This window comes from Scomber scombrus, chromosome 15 (genome assembly GCF_963691925.1).
Source record: "Scomber scombrus chromosome 15, fScoSco1.1, whole genome shotgun sequence".
NCBI lineage: Eukaryota > Metazoa > Chordata > Actinopteri > Scombriformes > Scombridae > Scomber > Scomber scombrus.
This window is the reverse complement of record NC_084984.1, coordinates 21,049,717-21,066,153: the sequence shown is the minus strand read 5'-3', so window position 1 is coordinate 21,066,153 and position 16,437 is coordinate 21,049,717. Positions and strand designations below refer to the sequence as shown.

Sequence of the window (16,437 nt, the reverse complement as noted above, 5' to 3'; positions counted from 1 at the left end):
ATTGCTACACCATAAGATGGGAAGAAGTTTCTTTTTTTTTTTTTTTTTAACAATCTGTACTTCATATAAATACTATATTTAAATCAGTTAATGCAGGGTAGCAGCAAATGCACTATTCTTACCCTAATTGTACAAAAATGTGTTTCATAACCCAACAATATACTGTTATCAAAAGGTAAAGGTGTGGTTTGTGACACTGTTGAGTCCATAAAAAAATAAAACCCATAGATAATACAAGAAATAGACTGTAAATAAAGCAGAATATCTCTTTCTTTTGGGGCATGTCAAGAAGAAGAGAGGACGCAGTGATTACCACAACCGCTATGCCTATCCACTGTAGAGACTAGACATTGTAATTGCAGTAATAGGGTCACCTCACAAAGCTGTACACCCGCCAGTCTAAACCCATATGGGGAATTGCATTAGAAACCAATAACGCAGGGCTTGCAGTAAAAAAAAACTCTGCTATATTGATACTGACCACCAGCATACCAAGCGGAGAGATTTGAGATGAGGTCAATGACAGAGAGTGGAGAAGGATAGAGCAAAGAGTAACAGCAGTGAGAAATATAACAAGTGGAAAGAAAAAAAACATTAAAAAAAGAGGTGTAAGAGAGCAATCACAAGAGCTGTACTGACCAGAATTCCCAAGCTGGTGGAGAAGAAGGGCGAGGTGAAATCAATGACTTGGCTTCTCGCTGAATTAATGCTAAAAGATGTCACTGCCAAATGGGCTGCGCCACTGAGCAGATCACCCACTAATCCCGTCCATCGCCCATTCTTGAATCCCCCATACTTCCCGTCGCCAACAATATACAAGTCAAAAGTGAATCCCATGTCCTCTGCTAGCTTCTCCAGCAGGTCAATGCAGTAACCATAACAACATTTCTTCAGGTCTGTGGGAACAGATCCATTGGGTGCTCCAAGGTTTTGGAAAAGTCCCTGCAAAACCGACGATTCATTGGTGAGCGGGTCGAGGCATAACTGGCCTGCAGGACACAACCCATCCCCATCCACCTCACGGGTAAATACAAATGGGTGCTCCACCAGTGTCACCACCCGCACGTGCAGCCGCGTGGATCTGCGCCAGTCGCCTCCCACTCCGGAGCCCTGATGGCTTGGCCAGGTCCTCTGGTCCATCAGAACTTTCCCTCTGCGCCAGCGTCCCAGACGGGTCCAGGTTGGCTGGCCTAGGGGGTCCAGCTGGAGGGACCAGATGTAGTGGTGAGCTTCTGAGATGACATTCTGACTATGACTGTCTCTGGATATATAACCGCTCTGGCCCTCAAAGGATGTGTTGGATAGAAATCTGTAGGAAATGAAGGGAAGAGAGAAAAAAAGAAAGGCGGGAGAAGGCAGGGGAGGAGAGTGGGGGAAGAAGGATGGGTGAGTAATGAGGACAGCAGAAGAGTTAGAAAATATTGTTGAAGTATAGTCTTTCTGTATATCAAGTGACAACACACAGTACAGTACATCTTGGGTGTTTTCTTCTATGCAGGTGTGTCCCAGGAATTAACTTGGGAAGACTGTGGGCAATAGTTTGACAGCTCCACGGATACAAACACAACAAAAATAAACAATTTAAACCAGTAAAATTTCCCCAAAGTTGATTGATGTTGATTGTCTCGTTAGTTGGTATAGTAAGGTACATTACATCTTGTATCAAGCCAAAACACTATACAACAAAGATTAGGACATAGTGCTTTCACTATCTCTCAAACTCTGAAGAAGCAGCCCATGGGCACATCATGCATAGAGTACAAATCCAAATTCCATTCAGAACCCCTTCAAGAAGGTACTCTGTGATGGACTATAAGGTCAAGATATCACCATTGGTCAGACATGTCAGAGTACAAATCATCAAAGTCTGCTAGGACCAAGTCTGTAAGACTGGATGGTGAGCACTGGATTCAGCCAGACTGGGTTGGGATGTGTCAGTACCATGGACAGAGCACAGTGACGTCTGTCTCTGTTGCCCACTAGTGGCCACATGTAGTAATGCATGTGGATACTGATTATTATTATTATTAGCTTCATGTACACAAGCAAAGTTAAAGATGTCACCTGGGGTTTTTTTGTAAACAAAAAAAAAAAAACTACATTCAGACTCTTACTCACCAAAAGACATTGTATCATCAGTGTATTTCCTTCCTTACATAACATTTTTCATGTTGACCTTTTTAATATTTTGAAACCTGCAGTGTTAACATCCACTTATTCCCTGTTATTGCTGGCACTTTTCTGCATTTCTCAGCATGTTACCTACACATAAAGATCAGTCGAATTGCAAGAAACCATTAGTAGTAATGTTTATTGTGACACTGACATGCATGAGAATGCACATCCTTGTGGGTATGCATGAAATAAACAAATCAGGGTCTACTCATAAAAAAACTGCTTCATTGTGCTACTTATGGTCAAAAACTCCAGTATAAAGTATCAAAAATATTATGTTGATATCGTCACTCTTGTTTGTTAAATGGGCAGCAGACCAAAAATGTCCAGTAGTTGTAGAGGATTAATATGCAGGGTAGTAATGGTATAATTGTGGTTTGCCACAGCAAGCACACGGTAAACACTACTACACAGGTTTAGTTGGATAAAAAGCTATGTGTTGTAACAGCTGCACAATACCTGCATGATCAACAAAGACATAGAGGATTGCTGATACCATCAAATAGAAGGAAGAGCAGATGTCTTACTATAGCATCTGATGGTTAAACTTTCCAAGATTCTGTCTCAGCAACGCTCGGACGTCCTATCTATGTTTGGCTTGAAAATTGACTTTTGACGTTGGAAACTTTGGTCAGTTCCATTCAGTTCTGATATATGACAATTGAGCAAACTCAATCTGCTGATGGGGATGGTGTGGTATGGTCGCAGGTGAGTAAGTGGACATTGAGTTGAGGTAAACAACTTGCTTGATTTGGTTTAAAAACATACTTGTTTAGAGTTTGGGAATGATTTTGGTCTTTAACAAGATGCATTGCTTAGTAAAGATTCCTGAAATATAGTGATCATGAATTTGAAAAAGGAAAAGCTGGCTGTTGGCAGTATACAGGAAATGAAAAGCAGTCACAAAGCATCACGCTTTGTAGACCCATCGACCCACCAATGGAGCGGTTGCTAAACGGTATTCAATCAATGCCACCTACTGTACCTACTTTAAAGTGAAAGTCTTTTTTAACTTAATATTTGTCTTGTGCTCCTAAGCATATATCTGTAAGTATACAGACAGCAAAAACTTTTTATTTTTCCTCTGTCTCTCAGCCTATTAAATATGACAGTGAGACTGCATTTAACGCAATTTGAACCATACAATCAAGTCACCATGACTGCAAGATGCTCAGCTATGAAATACATTTTCTGCTGGCTTGCTTTTTTGTTCATTTGCCATCATGAATATCACCTTTTCCAGACACTTTTAGGATTTCTGTAGTTGGGATTTATAGGCTTAAATGTACGATTATATTTTACTCTTGGATAGTTTATACAAAAATCCCAATTTAATGGTGTAACACCAGCACCGGAGAGGTGTATTATCTTGGTGGCCTCAGTGGCTGTGTAGAGTGTATGTGTGTGTGTGTGTGTGTGTGTGTGTGTGTGTGTGTGTGAGTGAGAGACAGCATAAGACAGACCATGGTCCAGTAATCACGTCATCTATCTCACTGAGCCATGCTACTGGCTGTCTGAGAGTGTCAGATACCAGAGTAGATGCACACACTCACAATCACACAGAAAAAAAACACACACACACTTGTCCATTGGAATGGATAGGTTGTCAGGATAGATGTAAGAAAGTATGCAGGCATCCATTCTTTGCAGGTAGATGCACAGCTCTCCGATATGCCTTCAGGAGTAAATGAAGTAAACGATGTGACCTTTTCCGAAATATCTTTCCCATGTTACCTTGCTCGCTGGAAACTTTCCCGTCTCACCACCTTGTCTCCTTTCCAACATCTTTAAGAGGCGTTAAAGAAACCTGACAGCACAACTAGTCTGTCTGAAGGTCAGAGTCTTCACTGTTGCTTGTAGATGTTAAGCTACCTGGGGAGTGTGTCTTTTTCCTTGGTGTACACAATGGAGGTGACATGCTCTCGGAGGTTCCTGACAGTGCAGAGGGTGTTGCGTGTTACAAGTGAAATGTCACATTTTAGTAAAAGGTCAGATTATATTGCTGGTTCATACATATGTTAAGTCAAAGCATCAATAACTTTTATTGTGTTGCATTGTTTAAATCTTAAGACACAGGCAGAGTTGTATAAGGGGTGCTGAGTTCCACAGTTTTGCCTTCAGCAGGAGCTCTCTTCTTAGGGAGACGATCTCTCTTGTTTTACTCTTTTACTCAAAAGATGCTCCAGTGTTGCTCTCTCCCACAAGTATAACAAACATGACATGCTACGATGAGACATGCGTACAGAGTATCTAAGTCGCACAGAGAAGTGCTATGAGTGTACATGCAGATTTTCCTGTGTATCCTTTTTTTAGGGGATTTGATGGACCATTTTCTCTCATGCATCAACACACAGAGCACACAGGCAGCCGTACACAAGAAACCCGGAGTGGACTGAGAGTGCTGCTTCTCCACTCACAAAATCTAAAGTCCAAGGATACTCACTACAACTGAGGTTGATCTTGATTGGATCCCCTCATTAACAGATTACTGAATTCCTCTAATCAGACCATATTTTGCAGTAGCTGGACTGAGACACCCACAGGACGACTCAGCTTGTGATGGCTTAGGGATGTTTTTGAATTCAGATGTGGTCTGGAGACTGAGGCATGGATTTGCATGTTTACCTTCACAGTCTGGAATAAGCAGCAGTGGCCATGGGGATGTCATTTGCTATCTTGTATGAATTATTATTTCACAATGTGTTACATAAAACTGAATTATGAAGGGTATTATCACTGTAGCAGCTCAGGTGTGTATCATATAATGAAATCAAAACATTGGTTTAGCTCAGATTAATTGTACAAATTGTAATAGTTTTCCTGTGTAACAAAACAAATTTGCATTATCGATGAATTGGTTGATTATCTTCTCTATTATTCTGTTATTCGCTTATTATCCCAGAGCACAAGGTGGCATGATTAAATGATTTTTTTTGTCCAGTGAACTGTCTAAAACCTGTAAATGTTCAACTTTCTATAATATAAAAAATCAAATGATCACATTTATGAACCTGGAAATTCGATGTACTGTGGTGTACCAATTAATCGATTATCAAAGTAGTTGCCAATTCATTTTACTTTTGACTTTACTGCTAACTAATCAATTAATTGTTGTAGCTGTAGGTACATTATTGGTAAGTAATCATAAAAATTGAATTAAGTGTAACGTCTACAAAGGTTTGCTCAAATTTAAAAGAATGATCAAAGGCTGGCTTAGAAAAGCTTGAACAACAAAAAGCTTTTGTCCCGCAAGCTGATGGCTAGAGCAAGGACAGGTGCATGTTGGACACCACAACTCTTTTCTGGGTCGCTGATCATCAAACAAGACATTGGCTTCCTCTGCGTCTACTAAAGCACCCCCCATGCTCTACAAAAAACAACAACATGGTTTTACTTTTTTTGCAATGCAACATGATTCATAAGCAGAGGAGTCTTGATCGTATTTCAAGCTGAAGAGTGACATCTGGGTGAATCACGTCTGTTACACACCAACACTAACTCAATGTCATGTCCACCCTATTCATGCCTCATGAATAATCTAAAAGATCCTGAGCATAATATAGGCTATAATCGCAAAGTCGTGTTTATGTTACATCACTGGCCATACGAGAGTGGACTGAGCAAAAAAGGCAATCTCAATGAAAAAGGGACGGTGATGCACGTACATTTGCTCATGATATTATTTCATTAACAATGTTAAAGATGTTAGTATCAAAGCATCTTGTCCTTTATTACAAAAGATACTGAACTAAGCAAACGCAGCTGCCTTTTCAGCGGCATAAAAGCATCTTCCATGAGCATTCCTCCCTGTTAAACCAATCCTCCCCTGCAGCAAACAGGAAAATGTTTTACTTACATTGGTTCAGGGAGTACAACCCTCAGTGGGGACATTTATTATGTAGCATTTTCTATCTTTATAGCACAGCCGACTGGCATGTTAAGGATACTGTACTTGGCTTTGGTGGGCATACATCACTTTAAAATGGTATCTATCAGGAATAATTGTCTCTGGTGGAGGAAAAAAATGAAATGTGTAAAGAAAACCTGCTGGGATTTGTCCTGGCTATATCTTATCTGCTAATCCAGGACTTTTGCCCCCTGCAGTTTATCTTTGTATCTGCATCCTCAGGGGTTATACGCAGCATTTATTTCAGTATTTATGTGAAAATCCTCTTTCTCTTGAATTCCACTCTGTCTGTCTTTTTTCTTTTTCTGAACCCTCTTTAAATTCCCCAGTTTTGTTATCACATCTTCTGCCATCTACCCAGTAACTCTCCTCCATCAGCTTTTTAGACTGGTGGGAAAACCTTCTCAATCCCTCTCACACTCTATAAATACTGATTCTTTGGAACATCAACATTTTTTTCACTTGTAATAAAAGGGACACCGACCATGAACCACAAATGGACATATTTTCAATCCATGTTACCAGACACTGCCAACCCCCCCAAAAAAACATCATGTCCCGAAAAACGAATATGCTTACGTCCCAGTGATAGAGCCTCTAGCAGCAGTAGTAATTATGACGGGAGCAAAGGAGAAAGGTGATGTTATTATAGAGACTACGTCTGCCTAGGATGGAGGACGGAGTGTTTAGATAAGTCAACAAAGCATCAGACTTTAGCATTTAACAATGTTCTTACTTTAACACAAACCATAACCATTCCCAATCCCAAACTTAACCAAGTCATTTTTGTGCAGACACCAACAGTGTCACATGTTAAAACATTTATTTTTCAACAGTGATTTGTAACAGTTTAAAAAGGCAAAAAAACATTATATCCTCCTACTGATACCTGCCGATAGGGCTGTCAGATCAGAACATACCTATATGTGTCATTCTGGTGTGCAAGAACCGACAATATATTTTGACATTTAATTTAAATAGCTTGTTGACATATCAATTGACAGAAACATGGTTTGGATGTTTAACCACAACCATCAATATTATTTCTGCTTTTGACATTATATAGAATGACTGCAATTTGGAGATTATTCAGACTTGCAAATATCACAACTTTGGGTTTGAGGTGGAAATGTTTAGTATATGCAGTTATCCATTTAAGAATGAAAAAGATACACTAATGAATCCAATTAATCACTATGAAACAAAGGCACTATAGCAAATTACTGCTCACTAAACGGGTCAAACAGCAATTGTCCTATCATAGCTTTGTTATTGGAATAACATGCTCTGCAGTCTGCACAAAGCCTTTTGTCTCATTAAAAGTCAAACAAACTATTTGAAAGTATATGATCAGAATACCAGAATATATAACCTCCTATCTATAAAAGGAAATAACTGAATTTTTCCATAATACTGGGAATAACTAAGTCTACACTGCACCACAGGAACAATGCGGTTTCTTTCATCCCATGCATGTCTTCTACATGGGTCATCAACTAATGTGAAAGCTATTTTTTTCTGCCTTGGACTTTACCTTCAGTCTTTTAGCATACTATACAATGCAGTATCTTGTGTGCAGGTGGTAATTTCGGGGAAATAGTGGTTCTCGAGGAAAGAATTCACACAGACATCAAAATGGGCTCGGCCTCTGGAGATCATGGATATCCGCACATCCTATTACAGTTTTATATTCATTGTGTAAAACAGATTTTGCGAATTTTTCCCTGATGGCTGCAAATTAGCAGTATAATTGTAATTTCTAGGAGACAGGGTTGAGATGAAAAGAGTCTTTCCACATAGAATTCCTGTCCAAGTGTGGTCTCACTGTGCTGCAGTGCGTCCTGTCCACTCCAGTGTCCCTTTTTGGCTATTTTCACCCTGTAAAGCTAAGTGATGTGCCTTGAAAGAATTTTCCCACTGGACAAACTCAATGAATGTCCAAACGCTCAGCTCTTAGAGTGCTCAGCAAATGGAACCCGGTGGTAAATAGAAAGAAAAGATCTGTGATGTGACCATAGGGATGAAGACTTTATCCACGGCACAGCTTGACCCTCCCTGATCCTTCTTGGATCAAAGCCTGAGAAAGCAAATGGAGAGAGATGGGAATGAAAGTAATAATGAATAAATCAACTGTAGAGCCAAGCAGACTAGCCAGCGGTAACTGATTAACTCTATTTGAAATAAAGAATTATTAATCATCTGATTTCTCATAATGGAATCAGTTCAATTTCTACATTATTAGATTATTTTTGTTTCATTTTTCCGTTATACATTATTTATGTCCGTATATTTAGCCTGTAATTATCCTAAACAGGCAGAATACGTTTGATCTTGGGACTTTTCTCAGTAGTAACACTTTGTGAGTTTCCCTAAGAATAATTTATTACTGAAAAAGCAATATCTACTTCCATAAAGACGGTTTTACACCCCAGTCAAACATTATGCCACAATGTGCTGATTGGCTCCCATCCTTGGAGCAATTAAGAGCTCTGTGCCTACTTGCATACATACTGCTCATCACACTTAGTCTACTGTGCATCATTACCACACGTTTCAATTATAAAAAAGGTCACAATTTCTTCATATAAAAAGTAGAATATATTTAGAAATATTTTTAATAATATTAAACAGTATTCAACATATTTTCATACTGGCAGTTTACAACTACAAGCTACAAAACCATATAAACAAACCAATTAGACAACACAGGAAAACACATTATAGCACAGTACTGTTGGGGAGTTCAACTTCTGCAGTGAGCTCCTACACACTAAAAGCAGTTTATGTTAAACTCCTAAGTTATGATTTGTCTCTTACTGTATGCAGAACATCACCAAACACTAGAACCAGCAACACCAGTTTTGTCAATAGAGCAAACGTACAATGTTTTAATTAGGGGGGGTCCACATGCTTTTCTTTGTGAGTAAATCTCACACACAACCTGGCATTTCACCTCATATCACTTTGTAATGTTTGTAACTCCGCAGTCACCCCTTTGCCCTTACACAGCCACCATTCCTATGTAAGCCCTGACAACTTTTCTCTAGTTGTATGACATAGCCTGGAGTAGAACATCAAGGTAAATGTCTGGCCAAATGTTATTGTACGCAGGGTTTTGCTCCTCACTTTGCCACTATCTGTGTGCACTTGTGATTTGGATTCTCTTATCAAAACCTGCAGGGCCAGGATTTTCAGTGTAATCTTGATTGCCTTGTACTTTTTTCTCCTCTTCCATTGTTTGAGAAAGGGATTCTTCCAATATGTGACAGACTGCATTCTTAAATATTTGTTTTCCTTTAAATATGTTATTTTGTTAATGTCTTTTACATACACAATTCCAGCTTTGGTTGCAACAAAGTCTGCACTTTTCACATCCTGCTAACAACATCTGGCTCCTCCTTTCTTGCTTGGACACACTTGAAGTAGTTCAGCATCCAGATGGTGGTTTCTACAATCATCACCTGCCATGACCCTCCACGCCACCACAGTTGTCTGATGACTAACACCTCTATATGTCATCAGCTACTCCCCCTTGTGACTGGTTGATTGCTTTGGCAGCAAATCTACTGCAACCGTAAGTCCATAATCACCACGCAATAAATTCCCTGAAGGGGTTCGATGTCCGGCTCGAGAACCACACCACAGCCTCTCTGCTGCTCATCTGTCACATAGTTTCTGGCTTCAACACTATTATGATGTCGACAGTTCTCTTTAGGCCAGCTCAGCCACCAAGCACCTGATATAACTCCACGATGCAAACCAAAGGCAGTCCCCTCCCTGCAAGAGAAATCTGTAAAATCACTGAAAATGGCTGCAGGTTTAACACTATGAATGTCTTACAACCCCAGGGTTTCATTCACATGCTCATACAATATGTACAGTGAAAGGACACAGCTGCAATAAAGAATAATAATTACTATGAGTGAAAATACGAATTAGAAAAATATATATAAAGGATAAAATTTCAAAGATAAAATACTTAAAATTGTATGTAATACAAGTATTAAAAAGCTGAAGTTATAACAGTCTGGTATGTAGGTGGCTTGTGCAATATTTCCAGTATAAAAAATGTGAAATGTACACACTCAAGTGCACTTGTGCAGTGTGGCACAAAGGATTCAGAAGACTATGTGCTACAAAAGGCAGAAGAGGATATATAAAATACACCGATGAATATACATTGCTCTCTTTTCAGGACTCAGAAGTCAAAAAGTTTGGGGACCAATGGTGTAAGACGAGGCCAACAAGCTCTCAACTCAAATGTTTGAGTGTTTACCATAACTATACAACTTGCTTTACAATGTAACACTGCTTATTTTTTACAGAAAGTACATCTAGAAGAGGTCAAAGGGGGACTTAAAGAAAGATTGCATATTTTCACTTCTATAGTGGCTTGAAGTAGTGTTAATCTTGATCCGTATTTTCATCTGTCTACTAATATTGTGAGACTGCTTTCATTTATTTTCTTACACAATAAGTTTTTTTAAAAGCATTTTGAGTAAAGGCTAAAAGTCACTAAAGAGAACAGCAGTATAAACTTATGCTAGCTAACTTGTCATTATCAGTGTTTGAGAGACATTCATTCAGTGTGACTCCATGTCAGCCTGTCTTACATCAGCTTAATCTCTGTGAGACTTTGTTAACAAGGCCTGCGAAAGGGAATTTCAGGACCGCAGCCACAAGGAGCACTGCAAGAGAAGTCTTAGTTTGAGGTTAGTTGATTGATGATTTTCTAATTGCCATATCTAATTAGTTCAGTGATTTCCTTTGTTGGAGCTGCACTGTGCCACCCCGACAATTTGCTGTTAACAGGTGGAGATTTTAAAAGTCAATCTCACTCCAGTCGTGCACATTGCCTAAAGCCACATGTCCACCAGAGCACCTATAAAGTGAGCACTAGTGCACTAGAACATCACTGTGGAGTGCCGATGTAAAGTGCACCTACTCTTGCTGCTAACCTTTTTAGCTTGTTTGCTTTGTTTGGAGGCAAACATATTATATTTGTCAGCCTCTGCTTTCAACATCTGCTACTCTTTTTAGAGAACCAGTGGCTCTTTAATATCAAGTCTTCCCTTTGCTACTTTTTGGTTTTCAGGATGAAATCCCTCTTTCTTTAACATAAATTCTAACTAGTACTATGTTTCTTAGCCTTTTTAAAAAAATGTATGTTAAAATGCCTTTAATCCATTTTACAGCAGATATGATAAATGCTGTGCCAAATGTCAATTATCTGCATTTAAGATATATTCTCCACCTTGCACCACCCTTTTTTTTTAAAAAAATGTTGTAATTTGTTGCATTATACAACTTTTTTTAAACAAACTATAATGAAACAGGTGAACTAACATCACTCATATCTATTTAAATTCATTATTTCAGAAAAAACAGCGCTTTAAGATGAAATAAAATGTATATGTCCCAATGTGCCTGCAGGCATCTGTTATCATTCTAAAATATCATCATTTGTGTAGACTTCCATCCATCTCATTCTCATCGCCAGATCCCAAGCTGAACTCAAGTTTAATAAAAATAGCATTATTATAGAATACTATAAAACTTTGATGTAGCTAAGCGCTTCACTTGGGTCTAAATGTCCAAAAACCCTGAAGCGAAATAAGTGAAAATTGGTTTCAAGATATATGTAGTCTGACTTTGACTTTGAGGAACTTTCCTGTGCAAATAATCACAGGAAATCCTTCCTCTGCAGAACTGGAGAACGGTCAACTTCAACCTTTCACCACACCCTCAGCTCATTTACATATCTCACTCTCCCTTGGGCTCTCTGCAGCCCCTGAGCCCTCTGTGGGGAATATTATGAGTGATGAATATTTTTTGAATACTATTATTTCATATTTTGTATACATTACATTTTGTGAATATTTAGCACTTTTCCCATACTGCTTTTTTTATAAATGGCTTGTTTAGAAGAATGCAAAGTTATCAATTGGTTACCAGCACATGACAAATTATCTTGAGTATACTGGTGTGTATCCACACCAGTATAGGTGTGGATACCACCTAGTATCCACAGGTGGTGTTGCCTTGAACATCCACAGGAATCATAGATTGTGATACAAGTGACAACATAAACTATAAAGATTTTGAAAAGAAAAGGAAACCAGTAACATTGTAAGACTATGCACGCAAATATATCTCATACTGCAAAGAACTAAAGTTAATGGTAATAGATGATGACTGTGACCCTGATTCAATTTATTGCCAATCTTTATAACTTAGAGAGACATACGGAAATAGGAAAAAGAACAATAAGTCAACATCTATTAATCCTTGCAGCGTGAATGTGATTGGACAGTCCAAACAGTTCCCTGGCTTTACAAAAATTGAATTACAAAAAAAGAAACATTTCTAGGAGAAAACAGCCTCTTATCTTCGCAGGTTACATACAAACACACATCCTTTCCTCTTCCGTAGCTTCCCCAGCTGGTTATATCATATATTGCTATCTAATACCTAAATATTTCCCTGAGCCAGGCATATGGCTGACTCTTCCAAATCCCCTGTGTGTGTGTAACAGCTTAGATTAGACCCAGTCTCCAACATGGGAAACTAAACCTCCTCAGGTAAATCCCCTGGCTTCACAGGGTCAACAACAGGGCTCTAATAAATTTGGTAAACGTTGCGGAGACGCCTGTTCTTTGTTCTGTGATATGTAAAACACTGACTGACTAATCAACAATTCATAAGCCGCTTAAAGCGAGCCAAAGGAATGTAAACAAAATCAGAAATCTCCTCCAGCTCACCCAAGTTCACCATGTTCAAATAAATCTCTTCCTGGGACGACCCCTCTGCTGATTCAGGTGTTTTGAGGAGAATCGCAGTAGGAAAGGTCAAACTCTAATTGTAATGCAGTGGTGTGTGATCACACACTCTTCATCACTCATATCTCAGGAATATAGAGTGGCCCAGCTGCAGATTACAGCGCTGCTGCTAAATGCAATTCCTCACACGTCATCATTTTACCACAATGCCGCAGTTATGGAGTGTATACACTGCGCCTCTGCAGATGTGTATGAATTATGTGTATCTGTGGTGAATTCCAGTCTTTTCAGCTGTGGCTGTGAGAAAAGATATGCATGATGTGAGAAGTAGTTTCTCCTACAAAGGATAACACGACGGAGAAAGTGTAGAAACAGGAAGCAGAGTGACAGTGGAAAGTAAAGGTGTGACGGGTGGGAAGTAGGATGGGGGCTGTTAGGTGGAGATGATCCAAGTTCAATTTACAGTTTATTACAAAAACAGCTATGTTCTTTTTAGATCAGATTTGTTTCACTTTAAAAAAAAGTATGTTAGTATATATTGGCACCATATCTGTGTGGCTATAATTAATCTTTTTATATTATATTGGATCACATGATTGCTTGTATGTAAACAAACTTACAGTGAAGCATCACCCAGTTCTGCAGGTCCACTCAGTCAGGCTTTAAAGAGCTCTTTTTTTCAACTCACAATTTTACTGTTTTGGTTCAGTCCCATCAGCATCATTTTCAGCAGGCAGCTGTTTTTAAGTGAAAAACCTCTAAAAACCCAGTGTATGCTCCCTGGCCAGCACTGGATGGCAAACAAACAAAGACAGCAACCAGCTGGTGAACATAATTTAGCACTTAGATGCTAAGAAGCCAGACATTTCCATCAAGATTCAGTGGAAACCAAAAGAGAGCTAAGTAAGGAAATATTCACATGGGTTCAGGAACATAACTCCAAATGAATGATAATGTTGATCCAAATTTGATGGATGCATAAATAAGAAACAGTTGCTAACAAGTAAAAAGATATGTTTATGTTGGGTTTGCTCTTTATTCCTGCTGCACAAAAAATATCAGTTATTGTTGGTTTAGATAATAATTGTGTGATAATGGAGTGGAGACATTGTTAATCAATCTACATTCATAATTTATTTACAATAAAGTAAAACTGATAAAAATCCATGTAGATATAATGTTCACTGTGACGGAAAGTACTTTCCAAGAAAGTGCTAATAAATTCAAACTGTACTGAAGTTAATGCAAACCAAAACGTACCTGGAACACAGACAAATTCATTCAAATTTCTAAAATACAACAGTGTGAAATGTGTGATTTGTAGAAAATGGGCAAAACACAGGTAATAAAGCACTTTAAACTTAACCATAATCTTCTCACCAGATTTTTCTATCATTGTGTTATATCATCTAATCTTCACAGTAATGTGTTAGTTCTCTTAACAGTGCAAAAATGACCAAGCTTCAATAATCCTGTTATAGTGTTGAAGCATAATCGTCACATTATTATGTGTTCTTCTGTTTGTGATTTGTGGTCATTGTATGACATTTTGTGAGAATGAGAGGGTGTAATAACCACTGAGGTATCCACTTGATTTCCTACCTTGCCAAGTATTTCCCTGAGCTGCCGTTGTTCTGCTGTATATCCATACAGTTGGTAGTCCCAGGTATGAGTGCCAGGGCGGGATTCTCTTGGGCTGCACTGCCCACTGCCCGAGCCACCAACTCTAATGAGTCATGGACGTAATGATCCAGAGAAGGAGATCCCATGACCCCGTGGGCCAGTAGCCCCATGGGCAACCCCTCTGTTCTCAGCTCGGCCACATTCTGGCTGTCCCCCAAGACCCAGTGAAATTCTGGGAGCATCATCCGAGTGGCCAGCGTCCAGAGACGACGCACCTCGCGGATCTCGCACCCAAATGTCACCACTCCAATTGTGGATGAAGGTTCTCTCAGGGCCTCCAATTGCCGCATGAGAGCTTGCTGCTGGTCTGTTTTAGAGGATGAAGCAGGTGAAGAGTCAGAAGATAAGGCAGAAGATGAAAAATAGGGTAAAGAAGGCGATGATGACAATGCCTCTGCTCCCGTTGCAACACCTGATACCACTCCTGAGGATGATGATGAAGATGAAGACAGTGACGAGGCTGAGCCGGTAGTTGTCAGGTTGACAAGAGTGCCCAGGTGGAAACGGGTGTTGTTCTTGATGAGGGAAAGAAAGTCACTAACGTCCCATTCCTGGCAGAGCAGAACACTAATGTCCCACCAGCCATTCATCATCAGCAGGGTGTAGAGGAGACGGGATGGTGGAGCATCCACGCTACGCATCGCCATTTGGAAGTGGAGAGGATTCTGCAAGGGAAATGTGTTGAAGAAGGTAAAGGTGGAAGACAGAGACGGAAAAGGAAGACAAGGGTGCAGGGAAGGTAAAACGTGTGTTTGAAGAGAAAAGAAGGGAAGGAGTGCACAGGGGAGAGTGAGTAAGATTTAAGAGATTGAAAAAAATGAATGGAAGAGATATGAGGAAATAGCCCAGGGAATGGGATTGGAGAAGATGGGATAGAGAGGAAGGACAGTTAAATAGATAGGAGAAAATAGAGGTAATGACAACATAAGGGTGGTGATGGGGCGAAGAAAGGGTTGGTGGGGGTCAGTTTGATTTCAAAGAGGCCAGAAAGATCGGAGAAAAACATTGCAGGGTGGTTTTTCCAAAGAGGGGTGGGTTGGAACAAACGAGAAAAAAGAAAGGATAACAGGAAGATGGTGAAGGAGGTGGCGGAGTGCAACACACAGGAAGAGGAGAGAAGGTTAGAGAGCAACAGGAATAGGTGAAATAGATGTGGCAGAGCAAAAGAGGAGAGAATAGAAGAAGGAAGGATGGAAAGAAGGACAGAAAGGTTATAACCTCAACAGTAGAATTACTTTCTATCTTAGAATTCAATTTGTTCCTTGAGAACAAACACAGTCTGCTGGATATAATGGATTTCAGCCTTCACTTACCTGCTCCTATGAATATCATTATTCACATCACAAGAAATACATGTATTTTCATGTGTACTCTCCTTGTATCTTTTTAGCAATACCTAAATCCTAAAGAAACACAACACTCCACATAATTTAACATACACCTTTGAATCAGTTGATTTATGACCCCTGCAGATCTATGAGTACAGCACACCACCGCTGCGTGACTTCTGCCTGGACCATGAATTCTAAAACTATGTGGTCTCACTGTTCTCACTGTTCTCACTGTTCAAACCATCCGTGAAATGACTAAATGTTTAAGAAAGATAGTAAAGTGAGAGGCTTGATTATTAAGCTCTGTTTAGAAAAATTTCAGAGCAACAGCTTCACCAAAGATAAAGATAGGACAGATATCATCCACACACTTAAACAGAAAACGGGCAGTAAATTCAGATAAAAAGACCAAAGTTGAGGTTTTACATTGACAGTTGCAAACATAACACAACTGACAATTTTTCAAGCTACACTGTATTGATTCATTTCATCCCCTCCAGGCTACAGTTGGTTGAATTTCAATATGTCACATTTTAGAGTTTTTATATTTGCTTGAGATAGC

The 16,437-nt window shown here is 39.4% G+C and overlaps 1 protein-coding gene across 1 annotated transcript in view; it reads right to left on the bottom strand.

Annotated features, from left to right (window-relative positions):
• grin3a (glutamate receptor, ionotropic, N-methyl-D-aspartate 3A) overlaps positions 1-16,437 on the bottom strand; it is a 45,369-nt gene that overhangs the window by 19,115 nt on the left and 9,817 nt on the right. Inside the window, exons 2-3 of the mRNA XM_062434765.1 lie at positions 14,464-15,209; positions 640-1,309 (exon numbers count right to left, since the gene is read on the bottom strand). Coding sequence (XP_062290749.1) covers positions 640-1,309; positions 14,464-15,209 — 1,416 coding nt within the window. The remainder of the gene's footprint in view (positions 1-639; positions 1,310-14,463; positions 15,210-16,437) is intronic.